The sequence below is a fragment of the Salvelinus fontinalis genome, chromosome 10 (genome assembly GCF_029448725.1).
Source record: "Salvelinus fontinalis isolate EN_2023a chromosome 10, ASM2944872v1, whole genome shotgun sequence".
Lineage (NCBI taxonomy): Eukaryota > Metazoa > Chordata > Actinopteri > Salmoniformes > Salmonidae > Salvelinus > Salvelinus fontinalis.
The window spans coordinates 44,447,307-44,468,530 of NC_074674.1; the positions used below are offsets into that span (position 1 = coordinate 44,447,307).

The 21,224-nt window shown below is 43.9% G+C and overlaps 1 protein-coding gene across 2 annotated transcripts in view; it reads right to left on the reverse strand.

Moving 5' to 3' along the window:
- Positions 1 to 19,006, reverse strand: part of LOC129864184 (stAR-related lipid transfer protein 13-like) — a 67,842-nt gene extending 48,836 nt beyond the window's left edge. Inside the window, exon 1 of one of the 2 annotated variants that reach the window (XM_055936868.1) lies at positions 18,375 to 19,005. In XM_055936868.1, coding sequence (XP_055792843.1) covers positions 18,375 to 18,498 — 124 coding nt within the window. In that variant the 5' untranslated portion in view covers positions 18,499 to 19,005. Of the gene's footprint in view, positions 1 to 18,374 lie in introns of both variants that reach the window. The other variant, XM_055936869.1, reaches the window with a different exon arrangement.
- Positions 19,007 to 21,224: the final 2,218 nt, after the last annotated feature.

A 21,224-nucleotide genomic window follows, 5' to 3' on the forward strand; every position in this document is an offset into this window, starting at 1 on the left:
GACAGAGGCAGACTACAGCACTTTCAGCAGTAACACCAAGGACACTGACAGAGAAAGACTACAGTTCTTTCATTAACACCAAGGACACTGACAGAGGCAGACTACAGCACTTTCAGTAACACCAAGGACACTGACAGAGGCAGACTACAGCACTTTCATTAACACCAAGGACACTGACAGAGGCAGACTACAGCACTTTCAGTAACACCAAGGACACTGACAGAGGCAGACTACAGCACTTTCATTAACACCAAGGACACTGACAAAGGCAGACTACAGCACTGTCATTAACACCAAGGACACTGACAGAGGCAGACTACAGCACTTTCAGCAGTAACACCAAGGACACTGACAGAGAAAGACTACAGTTCTTTCATTAACACCAAGGACAATGACAGAGGCAGACTACAGCACTTTCATTAACACCAAGGACACTGACAGAGGCAGACTACAGCACTTTCATTAACACCAAGGACACAGACAGAGGCAGACTACAACACTTTCAGCAGTAACACCAAGGACACTGACAGAGGCAGACTACAACACTTTCAGTAGTAACACCAAGGACACTGACAGAGGCAGACTACAGCACTTTCAGCAGTAACACCTTATTTATGTGTATAACACATTAATACAGTTATAATGCATCGTAAGACTGTCATAAGCATGTTCCCCACCTTGACCCAGTCTGCTCAGCAGCTGATATAATACATTATGATGCAGTTATAATGCATCGTAAGACTGCCATAAGCATGTTCCCCACCTTGACCCAGTCTGCTCAGCAGCTGATATAATACATTATGATGCAGTTATAATGCATCGTAAGACTGCCATAAGCATGTTCCCCACCTTGAGTGAGCCTGGTGAGGAGCTGATGGCGAGCGATGATGCGTGTGAGACGGAGGGCGGAGCGTCGTCGGGGGGAGTGGCCAAGCCTCAGGTAGATGTCCTGTCCATCAGGGGTCATGAACTCCAGACACGCCCTTTCACTACCACTACCACTTTCTCCATCACTGTCATGATCAGTTGTCCTCTCCCTCTCCCTGTCTCTCTCACTGTCTTTTTCTCTCTCCTCACTCTCTCTGTCTCTGTCCATCTCTCTGTCTCTGTCCATCTCTCTGTCTCTGTCCATCTCTCTGTCTCTTTCCATCTCCCTGTCTCTGTCCATCTCTCTGTCTCTGTCCATCTCTCTGTCTCTGTTCATCTCCCTGTCTCTGTCCATCTCTCTGTCTCTGTCCATCTCTCTGTCTCTGTTCATCTCTCTGTCTCTGTCCACCTCCATGTCTCTGTCCACCTCCCTGTCTCTGTCCATCTCCCTGTCTCTGTCCATCTCCCTGTCTCTGTCCATCTCCCTGTCTCTGTCCATCTCTCTGTCTCTTTCCATCTCTCTGTCTCTTTCCATCTCTCTGTCTCTGTCCATCTCTCTGTCTCTGTTCATCTCCCTGTCTCTGTCCATCTCTCTGTCTCTGTTCATCTCCCTGTCTCTGTCCATCTCCCTGTCTCTGTCCATCTCCTTGTCTCTGCCCATCTCTCTATCTCTGTCTCTGCCCATCTCTCTGTCTCTGTCCATCTCTCTGTCCATCTCTCTGTCTCTGTCCATCTCCCTGTCTCTGTCCATCTCTCTGTCTCTGCCCATCTCTCTATCTCTGTCTCTGTCCATCTCTCCGTCTCTGTCCATCTCTCTGTCTCTGTCCATCTCTCTGTCTCTGTCCATCTCTCTGTCTCTGTCCATCTCCCTGTCTCTTTCCATCTCTCTGTCTCTGTCCATCTCTCTGTCTCTGTCCATCTCTCTGTCTCTGTCCATCTCTCTGTCTCTGTCCATCTCTCTGTCTCTGTCCATCTCCCTGTCTCCGTCTCTGTCCATCTCCCTGTCTCTGTCTCCATCACCTCTGCAACTCTCCCTGTCTCTGTCCATCTTTATGTCCCCCCCACTGTCACTGACCACAGAGTCTCCTATATTTAATAATATATAATATGACACAGTCTCCTATATATAATAATATATAATATGACACAGTCTCCTATATATAATAATATATAATATGACACAGTCTCCTATACATAATAATATACAATATGACACGTTCTACAGATGTGATGACTCTATGATAACAATCCAAGCACTATAGACAGGCTAAATGTTGCCAGTACAACACCATGAAAACACACTGACATTAAACAACCAGCGTAAAATCAAAACAAATCTCTCTCTCTCTCTGAGACTTTCTCTGTTAGTATCTCTATCTATCAATATACCTCTGTATCTCTATAAGTCTATCTCTATCTATCAATATATCTCTGTGTCTCTATAAGTCTATCTCTATCTATTAATATATCTCTGTGTCTCTATCTATTAATCTATCTCTGTATCTCTATCTATCAATCTATCTCTGTGTCTCTAAACGTTGATCTCTATCTATCAATATATCTCTGTGTCTCTATACGTCTATCTCTATCTATCAATCTATCTCTGTGTCTCTAAACGTCTATCTATCTCTATCTATCAATATATCTCTGTATCTCTATACGACTATCTATCAATATATCTCTGTGTCTCTATACGTCTATCTATCTCTGTGTCTCTATACGTCTATCTATCTCTGTGTCTCTATACGTCTATCTATCTCTGTATCTCTATACGACTATCTATCAATATATCTCTGTGTCTCTATACGTCTATCTATCTCTGTGTCTCTATACGTCTATCTATCTCTGTATCTCTATCTTCCTGTCAGTGGATCTGTCTCCCACTCACCACATGATGTCGTGACAGTCCGAGAGGAACCCAAATGACTTAGTCTCTCTGTAACACACAACCACCAGTATATAGAAGACCCTCTGTCGCTCTCTCTCTCTCTCTCTCTCTCTCTCCTCCTCTCTCTCTCTCTCTCTCTCTCACTCTCTCTCTGTCTCTGTCTCTGTCTCTCTCTCTCAGATCAAACTTGACACATTGAATGCTCCTTGATACCTCTTATTACCCACACCCACACACACACATAGTTCCCCTCAGAGGCAACTCCTATCAGATCTTCCTCCTTCTTACCACTTCATCCTTCCTCTACTCACAGCCAATAGCAGGAGAAAGGCCTGTGTAACAGCCAATGGCAGGAGAAAGGCCTGTGTAACAGCCAATGGCAAGAGAGATTTGGGAACACTGCTCAGCTGACTGAACGTGAGCCAAAAAACTCTACTTTAGTGTGTGTGTGTGTGTGTGTGTGTGTGTGTGTGTGTGTGTGTGTGTGTGTGTGTGTGTGTGTGTGTGTGTGTGTGTGTGTGTGTGTGTGTGTGTGTGTGTGTGTGTGTGTGTGTGTGTGTGTGTGTGTGTGTGTGTGTGTGTGTGTGATATAATAATATGAGGAACAGGGCCTGCTGGAAAAAACATCATCCTAAAGACCTTCTAGAGAGGAAGGAAAAGCTGGAAAAAACACTAGCTTAAGAAAGGTAGAGAGCGAGAGAGACAGAGAGAGAGACAGAGAGAGAGAGAGAGAGAGAGAGAGAGAGAGAGAGAGAGAGAGAGAGAGAGAGAGAGAGAGAGAGAGAGAGAGAGAGAGAGACAGACAGACAGACAGACAGACAGACAGACAGACAGACAGAGGCAAAAACTAGAGAAAGACAGAGCGAGAGGGTCTGCTATACAAATTGATGGAAAGTGGTGTTGGGGGAAAAATATACGAGATTATGAAATCCATGTACACAAACAACTGATTTGCGGTTAAGTTGGCAAAAAACACGCACATTTATTTCCACAGATTCTGTCAGACCTGGACCCTGACAGTAAATCTCAGTAAGACAAAAAATAATGGGGTTCCAAAAAAGTCCAGTTGTCAGAACCACAAATACAAATTCCATCTAGACATTGTTGCCCTAGAACACACAAAAAACCATACATACCTTTGCCTAAACATCAGCACCATAGGTAACTTCCACAAAGCTGTGAACGATCTCAGAGACAAGGCAAGAAGGGCCTTTTATGCCATTAAAAGGAATATAAAATTCAACATACCAATTAGGATCTGGCTAAAAATACTTGAATCAGTTATAGAACCCATTGCCCTTTATGGTTGTCACGTTCCTGACCTGTTTTCTGTTAGTTTTTGTATGTGTTAGTTGGTCAGGACGTGAGTTTGGGTGGGCAGTCTATGTTTTCTGTTTCTATGTTGGTTAATGGGTGAGCTGATATGGCTCTCAATTAGAGGCAGGTGTTTTTCATTTCCTCTGATTGAGAGTCATATTAAGGTAGGTGTGTTCACACTGTTAGTTTGTGGGTGATTGTCTTCCGTGTCTGTGTCTGCGCACCACACGGGAATGTTTTCGGTTTGTTTTGTACATCGGTCTTTTGTGTAGTCTATTTTCCCTGTTCGTGCGTTCTTCGTGTTATTTGTAAGTTCGTATTGTTCAGGTCTGTCTACACATTCATTTTTGTTATTTTGTAGTTTATTCAAGTATAGTTCGTGTCATTGTTTCGTCGTGTCTAATAAATCATGTCATCATACCTCGCTGCATATTGGTCTTCCGATCCCTCTCTCCTCTCCTCGTCCGAGGAGGAGGAAGAGCTAGAGCACCGTTACAATGGTTGTGAGGTCTGGGGTCCGCTCACCAACCAAAAATTCACAAAATGGGACAAACCAAATTGAAATTCCGCATGCAGAATCACCAAATAATGCATGCAGAGCAGAATTAGGCCGAAACCCGCTAATTATCAAAATCCAGAAAAGAGACGTTAAATTCTACAACCACCTAAAAGGAAGTGATTCCCAAACCTTCCATAACAAAGCCATCACCTACAGAGAGATGAACCTGGAGAAGAGTCCCCTAAGCAAGCTGGTCCTGGGGCTCTGAACACAAACACAAACACACCCCACAGAGCCCCAGGACACCAACCAAGTCATGAGAAAACAAAAAGAGAATTACTTGACACATTGGAAAGAATTAACAAAAAAACAGAGCAAACTAGAATGTTATTTGGCCCTAAACAGAGACTACACCGTGGCAGACAGAGAGAGAGAGAGAGGTAATGACCTATTATGTACGTTTCTACATCTGTTGTGTAGTGGGTCTGCAGACCACCAGCCTAAATGACCATTTTACAGTACCCTCTGCCTATGTAAGGAATGAAGGAGAGGAGGAGGGTGGCTCTTTGGTCCAGGGAGGGAGGGGGGGAGGGAGGGAGGGAGGGAGGACAGGGGAAGTCACCTCAACTCATCTAACCTCTACTGTGGAGAGGGAGAGAGGGAGGATGAAGGGAGAGCGAGAGAAGTACGGGGGGAGGATAGAGGGAGAGAGAAGAATAGGGGGAGGATAGAGGGAGAGGGAAGGAAAGGGGAAAGAGGGGGAGAGGGAAGGAAAGGACACGGGGAGGATAGAGGGAGATAGTAGGACAGGGGGAGGATAGAGGGAGATAGTAGGACAGGGGAAGGATAGAGGGAGAGAGAAGGACAGGGGAAGGAGGGGGAGAGGGAAGGACAGGGGGAGGATAGAGGGAGATAGTAGGACAGGGGGAGGATAGAGGGAGATAGGAGGACAGGGGGAGGATAGAGGGAGAGAGAGGGACAGGGGGAGGATAGAGGGAGATAGGAGGACAGGGGGAGGATAGAGGGAGATAGTAGGACAGGGGGAGGATAGAGGGAGATAGTAGGACAGGGGGAGGATAGAGGGAGATAGTAGGACAGGGGGGGATAGAGGGAGATAGTAGGACAGGGGGAGGATAGAGGGAGAGAGAAGGACAGGGGAAGGAGGGGGAGAGGGAAGGACAGGGGGAGGATAGAGGGAGATAGTAGGACAGGGGGAGGATAGAGGGAGATAGGAGGACAGGGGGAGGATAGAGGGAGAGAGAGGGACAGGGGGAGGATAGAGGGAGATAGGAGGACAGGGGGAGGATAGAGGGAGATAGTAGGACAGGGGGAGGATAGAGGGAGATAGTAGGACAGGGGGAGGATAGAGGGAGATAGTAGGACATGGGGAGGATAGAGGGAGATAGTAGGACAGGGGGAGGATAGAGGGAGAGAGAAGGACAGGGGAAGGAGGGGGAGAGGGAAGGACAGGGGGAGGATAGAGGGAGATAGTAGGACAGGGGGAGGATAGAGGGAGATAGGAGGACAGGGGGAGGATAGAGGGAGAGAGAGGGACAGGGTGAGGATAGAGGGAGAGAGAAGGACAGGGGAAGGAGGGGGAGAGGGAAGGACAGGGGGAGGATAGAGGGAGATAGTAGGACAGGGGGAGGATAGAGGGAGATAGTAGAACAGGGGAGGATAGAGGGAGATAGTAGGACAGGGGGAGGATAGAGGGAGATAGTAGGACAGGGGAGGATAGCGGGAGATAGTAGGACAGGGGGAGGATAGAGGGAGATAGTAGGACAGGGGGAGTATAGAGGGAGATAGTAGGACAGGGGGAGGATAGAGGGAGATAGGAGGACAGGGGGAGGATAGAGGGAGAGAGAAGGACAGGGGGAGGATAGAGGGAGATAGTAGGACAGGGGGGTGATAGAGGGAGATAGTAGGACAGGGGGAGGATAGAGGGAGATAGTAGGACAGGGGGAGGATAGAGGGAGAGAGTAAGACATGGGGAGGATAGAGGGAGATAGGAGGACAGGGGGAGGATAGAGGGAGATAGAGGGACAGGGGGAATTGCATATGAAAGTAGGTCAGAGCAAAGTCAGTCTCAGGTCACACACATGCCACTCAGCAGTGTGTGTGTGTGTGTGTGTGTGTGTGTGTGTGTGTGTGTGTGTGTGTGTGTGTGTGTGTGTGTGTGTGTGTGTGTGTGTGTGTGTGTGTGTGTGTGTGTGTGTGTGTGTGTGTGTGTGTGTGTGTGTGTGTGTGTGTGTGTGTGTGTGTGTGCGTGCGTGCGTGCGTGTGTCTGAGTACCTCAAAACCTACATAAACCAAGTCCAGTACCTCTAGGAATTCAGCCAACAATCTCTTTCATTAGTGAGAGGCAGATGAGAGAGGAATGTGAGACTGTGTACCATTGACTGCCCTCTGGTGGCAATTAGGCACGTTGAATACAAGTTCAAGTGTCACGTTTTATTAGTCGTATGATGAGGATACTCATGATATACATCGTCCAATGAAATGCTTACTCGCATGTTCCATCTGGACAATGCAACAACAATAAGAACTAATGAAAGATAAAAACAGGAACATAAAGTAAATGTCTCAGTAGAATAGAATAAACATTTTAGCATCAGTATATTACAGGAAGACACAATTTATAATCCAATATTTACGTGTGTATCAGGAAAGGGGGGGGGGGGGGGGGTTAAATTCTGCATTATTAACAATAGTAAATAACAGTCTGGTAGCAGCCAATTGCGGTCGTGGACGGCACAACCCACATGAAAAAAATACTACAGTTTACTATAGAATGCTGTAGTAAACCGCAGTATACTGTAGAATACTATACTACATACTGTAGTATCCCTCGATCATGTTGTAGTATATTGTTGAATACTAGTAAATACTACAGTATTATCCGCAAAGAACACACTTTATTAAATACTACAGTAATGTCCGCAAAAATACTACAGTATTTAATTAGCATATACCCTGCCCATTCCCCTCCCCCATATACCAATTTATGCCACCCATAAGTGAACCTACATGCCAAGTTTAGACCATACTGTGTTCTCTACAGGTTATAGACCAGAGCAGAAGTGATGAACAATCTGTTCAGACAGAGACAGTGAGAGTTGCAGAGGTGATGGAGACAGTGAGATGGACAGAGGTGAGGGACAGAGAAAGAGAGATGGACAGAGACAGAGACAGGGAGAATTGAATTGAATTGAATTGACAGGGAGAGTGGCAAAGGTGATGGAGACAGAGACAGGGAGATGGACAGAGAAAGAGAGATGGACAGAGACAGGGAGAGTGGCAGAGGTGATGGAGACAGAGACAGGGAGATGGACAGAGACAGAGACAGAGAGATGGAGTATTTCTCCAGTAGGTTCCTAAAGGAGAAAAGCTCCACTTCTATGTCATAGATAATACAACATAAACAAAACAGTAACGTCTGTAAAAAACACTACAGTAACGTCTATAAAAAACACTACAGTAACGTCTGTAAAAAACACTACAGTAACGTCTGTAAAAAACACTACAGTAACGTCTATAAAAAACACTACAGTAACGTCTGTAAAAAACACTACAGTAACGTCTGTAAAAAACACTACAGTAACGTCTGTAAAAAACACTACAGTAACGTCTGTAAAAAACACTACAGTAACGTCCACAAAAACACTACAGTAACGTCTGTAAAAACACTACAGTAACGTCCACAAAAACACTACAGTAACGTCTGTAAGAAACACTACAGTACAGTAACGTCTGTAAAATACACTACAGTAACGTCTGTAAAAACACTACAGTAAAAAACACTACAGTAACGTCCACAAAAACACTACAGTAACGTCTGTAAAAACACTACAGTAACGTCTGTAAAAAACACTACAGTAACGTCTGTAAAAAACACTACAGTAACGTCTGTAAAAACACTACAGTAACGTCTGTAAAAACACTACAGTAACGTCTGTAAAAAACACTACTGTAAAAAACACTACAGTAACGTCTGTAAAAAACACTACAGTAACGTCTGTAAAAAACACTACAGTAACGTCTGTAAAAAACACTACTGTAAAAAACACTACAGTAACGTCTGTAAAAAACACTACAGTAACGTCCACAAAAACACTACAGTAACGTCTGTAAAAAACACTACAGTAACGTCTGTAAAAAACACTACAGTAACGTCTGTAAAAAACACTACAGTAACGTCTGTAAAAAACACTACAGTAACGTCTGTAAAAAACACTACAGTAACGTCTGTAAAAAACACTACAGTAACGTCTGTAAAAACACTACAGTAAAAAACACTACAGTAACGTCTGTAAAAAACACTACAGTAACGTCTGTAAAAAACACTACTGTAAAAAACACTACAGTAACGTCTGTAAAAAACACTACAGTAACGTCTGTAAAAAACACTACAGTAATGTCTGTAAAAAACACTACAGTAACGTCTGTAAAAAACACTACTGTAAAAAACACTACAGTAACGTCTGTAAAAAACACTACAGTAACGCCTGTAAAAAACACTACAGTAACGTCTGTAAAAAAACACTACAGTACAGTAACGTCCACAGAAACACTACAGTAAATACCAGGGGTTGGAACCACATTATTCTTCTCGTTAAGTTCTGAAGAGAACCATTCTTTTTTTTGTTCCATTCCACTGTTCAGAAATAAAGTCATCGGTTCGAACCCCAAAAAAGACCAGTTTATATCGTTCTTTTGTGTTCATTTTTTAAACCTCTGAAAACATGTTGTTTTTACATTTAGCTCGACATTACATTACTGCGGATAGACCAGCTCGCGATGGTTCACTGAATTGTTTACATGACGGAAAGACAAGTGTAGGGCACGAAATGCAACTGAAATTTTGCGGGTGGGGAGAGAACGAGAGTGTATGGAGGAGGAGATTTGGTTTGAGGCGCTGAGCATCTTGTTGTCATGACATGCATTATCTGAAATAGGACCACATGATTATACATACGGTGGAGCGGCTTGGAGGAACTTTGAACGTCTTTGAATTCCATAGAGTTGGCTTAACGTTGGACAAGAGCTAGTTAACAAGCTTGTGTGTGCGTTATTAATCCGTTTTCTTGCTTTTAAAATAACCGTTCTGTTCCGGTACAGTATGGATCACTTTCGTTCCCAATTCAGATTCTGTTCCTTGACAAATTTAGTTATTTTCCATTTTGTTCTGTTCTGTTCCCTGAAACGGTTCCAACCCCTTGGAAAAACTACAATCAGTAAAACACTACAGTTATTTTACTACAGTATTTATACTATAGTTAACTGTAAATACTACAGCCTCTGTACCCTGAACCTTAGTCACTGTCCAGCTACCATCTGGTACTTTAGAGCACCTTAGAGGCTGCTGCCCCATGTACGTAGAGTCATTGAACACTGGTCACTTTAATAATGTTTACATACTGTTTTACCCTCTTCATATGTATATACTGTATTCTAGTCCTATATAACTACTGTCTATACACACCATCCTATATAACTACTGTCCATACTGTCTATACACACCATCCTATATAACTACTGTCCATACTGTCTATACACACCATTATATATACACTATATACACGATATATACAAATTATTTGTGGATTCGGCTTTTTCAGCCACACCTGTTACTGATAGGTGTATAAAATTGAGCACAGAGCCGTGCAATCTCCATAGACAAACATTGGCAGTAGAATGGCCCGTACTGAAGAGCTCAGTGACTTTCAACATGGCACCATCATAGGATGCCACCTTTCAAACAAGACCGTTTGTCAAATTTCTGCCCTGCTAGAGCTGCCCCGGTCAACTGTAAGGGCTGTTATTGTGAAAACGTCTAGGAGCAACAACGGCTCAGCCGCGAAGTGGTAAGCCACACAACGGGACCGCCGAGTGCTGAAGCACGTAGCGCGTACAAATCAAGTTCCATACTGCCTCTGGAAGCAACGTCAGCACAATAACTGTTCGTCGGGAGCTTCATAAAATGGGTTTCCATGGCCGATTAGCCACGCACACAAGCTTAAAATCACCATGCGCAACGCCAGGAGTGGTGTAAAGATCGCCGTAATTGGACTCTGGAGCAGTGTAAACGCGTTCTCTGGAGTGATGAATCACCATCTGGCAGTCTGACGGATAATTCTGGGTTTGGTGGATGCCAGGAGATTCTGTGTTTCCAACTTTGTGGCAACAATTTAGGGAAAGCCCTTTCCTGTTTCATCATGACAATGCCCCTGTGTACAAAGCGAGGTCCATACAGAAATGGTTTGTCGAGATCCGTGTGGAAGAACTTGACTGGCCTGCACAGAGCCCTGACCTCAACCACAACAAACACCTTTGGGATGAATTGGAACGCCCACTGTGAGCCAGGCCTAATCGCCCAACATCAGTGCCTGACCTCACTAATGCTCTTTAGGTGGAATGAAAACAAGTCCCCACAGCAATGTTCCAACATCTAGTGGAGTCACTCCATGTTAGAGTCAATACATGTTAGAGTCAATACATGTTAGAGTCACTACATGTTAGAGTCAATACATGTTAGAGTCAATACATGTTAGAGTCAATACATGTTAGAGTCAATACATGTTCGAGTCAATACACGTTAGAGACACTATTTGTTAGAGTCAATACATGTTAGAGTCAATACACGTTAGAGTCAATACATGTTAGAGTCAATACATGTCAAAGTCAATTCATGTTAGAGTCACTACATGTTAGAGTCAATACACGTTAGAGTCACTACACGTTAGAGTCACTACATGTTAGAGTCAATACACATTAGAGTCAATACACGTTAGAGTCAATACATGTTAGAGTCACCACATGTTAGAGTCAATACATGTTAGAGTCAATACATGTTAGAGTCACCACATGTTAGAGTCAATACATGTTAGAGTCAATACATGTTAGAGTCAATACATGTTAGAATCCCCTTTGGCAGCGATTACAGCTGTGAATCTTTCTGGGTAAGTCTAAGAGCTTTCCACACCTGGATTGTGCAACATTTGACCATTATTCTTCTTAAAATTATTCAAGCCCTGTCAAATTGGTTGTTGATCATTGCTCGACAACCATTTTCAAGTCTTGTCATAGATTTGGTTGTGTTTTTGGCTATGCCGGATTAAGTGATATGACATGATATTCTATAAAATAATTTCTCTGTAAATAATATTACCTGATGAAGCTAATCATGGAAATGTAATTAACTAGAAAGTCGGAGCACCACAAAATAATGATTATAGAGCTGTTATCTTCCAAATATACTCTTAAAGACCTGGTAAACTTTTACATCAATAGCAGTCAATATTAATCGTCACCTTATTTCAGTCTCATCTGAAAGTTGTAAATTCTTGGTTATCTTCACGAACCCTGGCTAACAAGTTGAATCAGCAATACAAAATTTGGTTTAATTATTTATTTACTAAATACCTAAATAATCACACAGAATTACATATACACAGAAAGGAGCATACATTGATTACAAATTATGTCATAAAGAAAAACTTCCCTTGCGGACGGAACAGATATGATGGCTGGTTACACAAAGAAAGGGGTTTGGGTTTTGAATGAAAGAGGCAGCTACTCTATCGTAAATACAGAATCTTATGCATTCTAAATGACCTCCCATTTGGAAAAGGAAAATGCAATAAATATTTACTCTGAGCTGCGCTTCGATCGGTTGGTCGTAGATGGAAGGCCGGGTTGTCCTTTGAAGAATGTCTGGTGGTAGAACGGATACTTGGTAGTACCGTTGTCGTGTGGTAGAACAGATACTCTGTCCGTCCTTTCCTAGCCCACATTTACAGCTGCTGTTGCTAACGCAACGGCTAGGAGGTATCACTTCTTTAGTGAATAAGAGTTCAAAGTTCATACCAAGTTGCCATGCTATATGCTCATGCTTTATTCTGGCTGGTATAGTCGAAATCCATCCTTCCGGCGTGTAGGTTGCCACCTTCACGTTGAGATTTGATGCTAATTTCGTTAGGTTCTTGTCGTTCAAACAGAGCTCACGCTGAGGTTGGCTTAGTTCTGTAGGTGATCTTTGACCTTTCAAAGTGGGACCGCAAGTCCGCACGTCCTTGGAACAGGAAGTTGAATTTTCGTCAACAGGTTTATATAGTGGTGAAAGAAGAGCGTGTTTCATAGTTTATAACCCATGTCTGTTCACTTGGGCGGGGCTTCTGAGTGAGCAGAGTTTCTCTATGACAAACCGTTCTCTCATTTAAGAAGCTAAAATTACATTTCATCTTTTCACAAATAGTTTCATATTTAAACATTTAAATTGCACAACAATTCCATGTGAATCTGATAACTAGAATGTGAAGATTTTCCAAGATACAGTTTATGTCATCCTATCATCAGTAATCATGTCTCAGATGCCAATTGATCTGACATCATATTCATTAAGTACCAACGCATATTTTCAACTGGTTGGATTACCGAAATATGGTTCCGTTTCCCACCTTTGGATGTCCCCAGAATCTCTATGTTAACAAAGGGCTTTTCAAGAGTCAACTCTATAGAGTAGAGAGAGAAACGGGGGGGGGGGGAGAGGTATTTATGGGGGTCATAAACCTCCCCCATCAGGCCAACGTCATGACAATTTTCAAGCAGATTTAAGTCAAAACTGTAACTCAGCCACTCGGGGACATTCACTGTCTTCTTGGTAAGTAACGCCAGTGTAAATTTGGCCTTGTGTTTTAGGTTATTGACCTGCTGAACGGGGAATTCATCTCCCAGTGTCTGGTGGAAAGCAAACTGAACCAGGTTTTCTTCTAGGATTTTGCCTGTGGATAGCTCCACTACGTTTATTTTTATCCTACAAAACTCCCTAGTCCTTGCCAATGACAAGCATACCCATAACATGATGCAGCCACCACTATGCTTGAAAACATATTTTGTATTATTTGTATTGTGTACAGGCTTCCCTGTTTTCACTCTGTCAATTAGGTTAGTATTGTAGAGTAACTACACTGTTGTTGATCCATCCTCACTTTTCTTCTATTACAGCCATTAAACTCAGTAACTGTTTTAAAGTCACTATTAGCCTCATGGTGAAATCCATGAGCGGCTTCCTTCCATTCAGACACTGTACTGCTAATGTGGCCCAGAGAGTGAGCAGGTCTGCACTACAATTGCCAAGCCAAGTGTCAACACACACCGTGACAGTATTGCCAAGAGTAAACACACCGTGACAGTATTGCCAAGTGTAAACACACCGTGACAGTATTGCCAAGTGTAAACACACCGTGACAGTATTGCCAAGTGTAAACACACCGTGACAGTATTGCCAAGTGTAAACACATCGTGACAGTATTGCCAAGTGTAAACACACCGTGACGATATTGCCAAGCGTAAACACACCGTGACAGTATTGCCAAGTGTAAACACACCGTGACAGTATTGCCAAGTGTAAACACATCGTGACAGTATTGCCAAGTGTAAACACATCGTGACAGTATTGCCAAGTGTAAACACATCGTGACAGTATTGCCAAGCGTAAACACATTGTGACAGTATTGCCAAGCGTAAACACACATCGTGACAGTATTGCCAAGTGTAAACACATTGTGACAGTATTGCCAAGTGTAAACACATTGTGACAGTATTGCCAAGCGTAAACACACATTGTGACAGTATTGCCAAGTGTAAACACATCGTGACAGTATTGCCAAGTGTAAACACATCGTGACAGTATTGCCAAGTGTAAACACATTGTGACAGTATTGCCAAGCGTAAACACACATTGTGACAGTATTGCCAAGTGTAAACACATCGTGACAGTATTGCCAAGTGTAAACACATCGTGACAGTATTGCCAAGTGTAAACACACATCGTGACAATATTGCCAAGTGTAAACACACCGTGACAGTATTGCCAAGTGTAAACACACCGTGACAGTATTGCCAAGTGTAAACACATCGTGACGGTATTGCCAAGTGTAAACACACATCGTGACAATATTGCCAAGCGTAAACACACCGTGACAGTATTGCCAAGTGTAAACACACATCGTGACAGTATTGCCAAGTGTAAACACACACCGTGACAGTATTGCCAAGTGTAAACACATTGTGACAGTATTGCCAAGTGTAAACACACATCGTGACAATATTGCCAAGTGTAAACACATTGTGACAGTATTGCCAAGCGTAAACACACCGTGACAGTATTGCCAAGTGTAAACACATCGTGACGGTATTGCCAAGCGTAAACAAATCGTGACGGTATTGCCATGACAAAGAGCGTAGTAGCCTAATGCTGATGAAGATAGATGATGATGATGATGAAGATGACCATGTGATAACTGAATCCTCTGGTTCATAACATCACCTCAGTGACCCCCGTTTGACCTACAGTCCCTGACTTTAGACAGAACACAAAACACTGAGGTTCTATTCTGGTTCTACAGGTTCTACACATGGAAGCCATACATTCCATTCTGTTAAGTCAGCCAACAGGCAACTTCTGTCCAGAGGTAGGATGTCGTTGACATCACAGTCCTCTCCTCCTTCATCTGATGATGTCAGAAGCACAGACAGACAGACAGACAGACAGACAGACAGACAGACAGACAGACAGACAGACAGACAGACTAAAGTCATATAATCCCATACACACACAAAGAGAAGAAATCCACCCCCATCCTCCCAAATCCTCTAGATTCCAACCCAATCCAGTCAATATAATCTACTACAGTGTACACACACTGGCCAGCAGGCCACCACAACACTACCAAGTTACTACTACACATTCACTCATTCATTTATTATGCATTCATCAAATTATTAATTAATTAATTAATTCACTCATTCTTTCATTAATTCACTCATTAATTCACTCAATAATTAATTCATTAATTCACTCATTAATCAACTAATTTGTTCATTCATCAACCCATATAATCTACCCCACAACGGCGAACAGTAATCTACAGACCTAAGTTACTTTGTCTGAGTTACCTTGCCTCAGTTACCTTGCCCGAGTTACCTTGCCCGAGTTACCTTGCCCGAGTTACCTTGCCCGAGTTACCTTGCCCGAGTTACCTTGCCCGAGATACCTTGTCCCAGTTACCTTGTCCCAGTTACCTTGTCCGAGTTACCTTGTCTGAGTTACCTTGCCTGACATACCTTGCCCGAGTTACCTTGTCCCAGTTACCTTGTCCGAGTTACCTTGTCCGAGTTACCTTGTCTGAGTTACCTTGTCTGACTTACCTTGCCTGACTTACCTTGCCTGACTTACCTTACCTGAATTACCTTGCCTGAGTTACCTTGCCTGAGTTACCTTGCCTGAGTTACCTTGCCTGAGTTACATTGTCTCAGTTACCTTGTCCGAGTTACCTTGTCCGAGTTACCTTGTCCGAGTTACCTTGTCCGAGTTAACTTGTCTGAGTTACCTTGCCTGACTTAACTTGCCTGAGTTACCTTGCCTGAGTTACTTTGCCTGAGTTACCTTGCCTGACTTATCTTGTCTCAGTTACCTTGTCTGAGTTACCTTGCCTGAGTTACCTTGCCTGAGTTACCTTGCCTGAGTTACCTTGTCTGAGTTACCTTGTCTGAGTTACCTTGTCTCAGTTACCTTGTCTGAGTTACCTTGTCTCAGTTACCTTGTCTCAGTTACCTTGTCTCAGTTACCTTGTCTCAGTTACCTTGTCTGAGTTACCTTGTCTGAGTTACCTTGTCTCAGTTACCTTGCCTGAGTTACCTTGTCTGAGTTACCTTGTTTGAGTTACCTCGTCTGACTTACCTTGCCTAAACTGGAAATAACTGTTTCCAGACCAACAGGAGAGCAGAGTCTGGTGTGTTGCAGACAGCAGACCTGTGTAGTGAGCTAGAGTCTGGTCTGGGTAGTTCATATATTCAACCATTTATTGACATAGACTAACACACCTACAGTGTAAAACAATAACGCACAGTTACCTCCATGTCAAAGTGCTTGGTTGGCTGTAAAGCCCATTCTCATAGAGTAGTCCAACTGAGTGTAAAGCCTTCCACATACTTTGGTTAGCCTAGCGCCTAGCTAACTCGGGCCTAGCGCCTAGCTAAACTCGGGCCTAGCGCCTAGCTAACTCGGGCCTAGCGCCTAGCTAACTCGGGCCTAGCGCCTAGCTAACTCGGGCCTAGCGTCTAGCTAACTCGGGCCTAGCGCCTAGCTAACTCGGGCCTAGCGCCTAGGTAACTCGGGCAAGAAGAACCAAACGAGTAACCTCGACCCTTCGCTTGAAAAGACCTTCGCTTGAAACATTTGAGAAAAAAAAGCATGCAACAGTACTGTTTGTCCATTATGAGACGCCGTAGCTAGTATACACTTCCTCAAAATAGTCAGAATTAATCTACGATAACTCAAGAAATCTGTCATTCATTTCAAAGTTTTTTTTCCCCCGAAGAGATCTTAGTCACACAATTGTATATCTAACTAGGATGTTTGGTGCAGATATTTCTCAAGTGGGAAACAATTTGTATGAAAACGAGTCGACTATCATTGAATGACAACAAACACTTCCTTGAAGAAACCCTACTGTCCTTGAAGAATCCCTACTGACGAAGTAGTGTACACGTCGGCTTAAGAATTTTGCCTAGCCTCGAGAGAGATGTGTGTGAAGGAACAGCTAAACAAAAGCCTTGCTGAAGGCCAAAACGAACAAAAATGTCACGAAATGTCATCATAATAGATGCAGGAAGTGTTATGTCATCATAATATATGCAGGAAGTGTTTCGGATGGGAAGCATGTGGACGCCTTGAGGTAGCCCTACTCTGCTATATCTTTAGAGAAATGTTCCAGTTTCACTCTCACTGAAAACTCACAACAACATCCCCTTCCTTCCTACTTCCTTCCCCCAAAAGTCAATCAACCAATCAGCAGAGCACTCTAAGAACTGTTAAATTACATCAATCACTCATCACCAAACCACCGCAGGAGCACACAGCTTGGAGGAAAACAAATCAAATGTATTATTTAAAACTCTGTGTGTGTGTGTGTGTGTGTGTGTGTGTGTGTGTGTGTGTGTGTGTGTGTGTGTGTGTGTGTGTGTGTGTGTGTGTGTGTGTGTGTGTGTGTGTGTGTGTGAGATTAGGGATGTGAATGGAGGAATGTTATGCGTTTAATTTGTTTAAGAGGCAGACATATCTGTAATTACATTAAGCTGAGTAAGGCAGACAGCTGCAACACAAACAAAACCGGTCACACACACACACCCCCACACACACACACACACACACACCCACACACACACACACACACACACACCCCAGCGTTGCGCAGTAACCTACCCACCCAGCAGATATAGCTACAAAACCGAATGACCTCCCTTACAAAAGTTGGTGCATTGGCGAATTTTGGAAACGACCTGAATATGAATAACCTGCAGCATGTTGACATTTAAATATAATATTGAAATATGATCGATAATATTAGGCCTACCTCGACTACTAATATAGGCATGATCAGTCACTGGCACACGACTACAGTGAGACAGAAATAATAACCTGCAGCGGGAACCTATTTATCCACAGATTGTCATGACTACAGTTAACCATGACCTGACAAAATACAACACCTTGTCCTCGGATACACACACCGAGATGACCATAGTCATGAATCACAGCCGAACGTTTAATAGTTTATATACCGTTATTCGGCGTCAAGGTTAAATTAATGTAACGGTTTCTTAATTCTTCCAGCCCAGGTTTAGGTTGACATAGGTTTTGCGGAGATGAACTCAATGTAGCCTAACGGTGTCTTCCAGCCCTGTTGGGTTAAGGTTAGGTTAGGTTAAAATAGCAATGCGGAGAACCCCCTACTGACTGACCTGCCAAGCGCCTCTCCCGGACATTCCTCCACAGCAGATCCCAAGCCTTGGACGTGGAATCCCGCAGCTGCTCGCTGATCGACCGGCGCAGCTGGAGCTTAGGAGACTTTCGTTTCGTCGTCATATTGAACAGCGACACATAATAATAATTATACTAATACTACTATCCCACAGAGACCCGGTTTCCACACACATATAGGCTACAACGACACCGAAAACAGTAATTCCGTTTTATTCCCGTGGTGGATGTCTAAGCTGGTTGCGCACCGGCTGCCTGCGGCAAAAGTCGTCACCTGGTTCGCTGCTGGCTCGAGCGCTGCGTCACCTTGCTGCACCAAGAGAGAGAGAGAGAGAGCGCGCGATCTGAATACAGGGCAAAGCCGTATTTAACAAATATACATTTTTTTCTGTTCTCGCTTTAGTATTTAACGTAACTGTAATGTCCGTGGTTCTTCTATTCCTCGCTGTGAATGTATGTATGACAGATGTTTCAGGTCATCCTGGATACATACAGGCTCTGTCTGTCTGTTCCGTGTCAATGCCAGATGTGAGGGGGTTTGAAGTTTCCTGCTGCTCTCATTGCGAATGCATACTCTCTCTCTCTCTCTCTCGCTCCCTCTCTCTCTCTCCCTCTCTCTCTATCTTTCTCTCTCCCCCCCTTTCTCTCTCTCCCCCTTTCTTTCGCTCTCTCTTTCTCTCCCTCTATCCCCCTCCCTTTCTCTCTTGCTCTCTCAGACAAGAGCCTCTGTCAGCGTCTGACTGGACTACACACACACACACACACACACACACACACACACACACACACACACACACACACACACACACACACACACACACACACACACACACACACACACACACACACACACACACACGCCACTACCACACACACACAGTCCTCCTGAGGTTGGTCAATGGAAAATGCATTGCTTTTTAGACATATAAACTCAGCAAAAAAAGAAACATTCTTTTTCAGGACCCTGTCTTTCAAAGAGAATTCATAAAAATCCAAATAACTTCACAGATCTTCATTGTAAAGGGTTTAAACACTGTTTCCCATGCTTGTTCAATGAACCATAAACAATGAATGAACGTGCACCTGTGGAACGGTCATTAAGACACTAACAGCTTACAGATGGTAGGCAATTAAGGTCACAGTTATGAAAATTTAGGACACTAAAGAGGCATTTCTACTGACTCTGAAAAACACCAAAAGAAATATGCCCAGGGTCCCTGCTCATCTGCGTGAACGTGACTTAGGCATGCTGCAAGGAGGCATGAGGACTGCAGATGTGGCCAGGGCAATACATTGCAATATCCGTACTGTGAGACACCTAAGACAGCGTTACAGGGAGACAGGACGGACAGCTGATCGTTCTCTCAGTAGCAGACCATGTGTAACAACACCTGCACAGGATCGGTACATCCGAACATCACACCTGCGGGACAGGTACAGGATGGCAACAACTACCCGAGTTACACCAGGAACGCATAATCCCTCCATCAGTGCTCAGACTGTCCGCAATAGGCTGAGAGAGGCTGGACTGAGGGCTTGTAGGCCTGATGTGATGCAGGTCCTCACCAGACATCACCGGCAGCAACGTCGCCTCTGGGCACAAACCCACCGTCGCTGGACAGACAGGACTGGCAAAAAGTGCTCTTCACTGACGAGTCGCGGTTTTGTCTCACCAAAGGTGATGGTCGGATTCGCGTTTATCGTCGAAGGAATGAGCGTTACACAGAGGCCTGTACTCTGGAGCGGGATCGATTTGGAGGTGGAAGGTCCGTCATGGTCTGGGACGGTGTGTCACATCATCACACTTGTTGTCATTGCAGGCAATCTCAACACTGTGCGTTACAGGGGAGACATCCTCCTCCCTCATGTGGTACCCTTCCTGCAGGCTCATCCTGACATGACCCTCCAGCATGACAATGCCACCAGCCATACTGCTCGTTCTGTGCGTGATTTCCTGCAAGACAGGAATGTCAGTGTTCTGCCATGACCAGCGAAGAGCCCGGATCTCAATCCCATTGAGCACGTCTGGGACCTGTTGGATCGGAGGGTGAGGGCTAGGGCCATTCCCCCCAGAAATGTCCGGGAACTTGCAGGTGCCTTGGTGGAAGAGTGGGGTAACATCTCACAGCAAGAACTGGCAAATCTGGTGCAGTCCATGAGGAGGAGATGCACTGCAGTACTTAATGCAGCTGGTGGCCACACCAGATACTGACTGTTACTTTTGATTTTGACCCCCACTTTGTTCAGGGACACATTATTCCATTTCTGTTAGTCACATGTCTGTGTGGAACTTGTTCAGTTTATGTCTCAGTTGTTGAATCTTGTTATGTTCATACAAATATTTACACATGTTAAGTTTGCTGAAAATAAACGCAGTTGGCAGTGAGAGGACGTTTCTTTTTTTGCTGAGTTTATATACTATATATGTGGCTATATTACCCTTTGTCATATCACATAACTGACTATAAACAGCAGGTGTGGCTGTGAGTGGAGACCAGAGGGAGAACATTGTTCATTCATTATTACACAATGTATTCCGACCAGGAGGGTCTACCTGTATACAGTTGAGAGATAAACTAATTAACTCAAGAGAGTCATAATAAATCCTGAATATGATGATCCTGATTCTAGGAGGGTGTGTCGGGTTTGTACTCTATACAGGAAGTCAGGTTAACAGGTGATGATTCTAGGAAGGTGTGTCGTCTATACAGGAAGTCAGGTTAGCAGGTGATGATTCTAGGAGGGTTTGTACTCTATACAGGAAGTCAGGTTAACAGGTGATGATTCTAGGAGGGTTTGTACTCTATACAGGAAGTCAGGATAACAGGTGA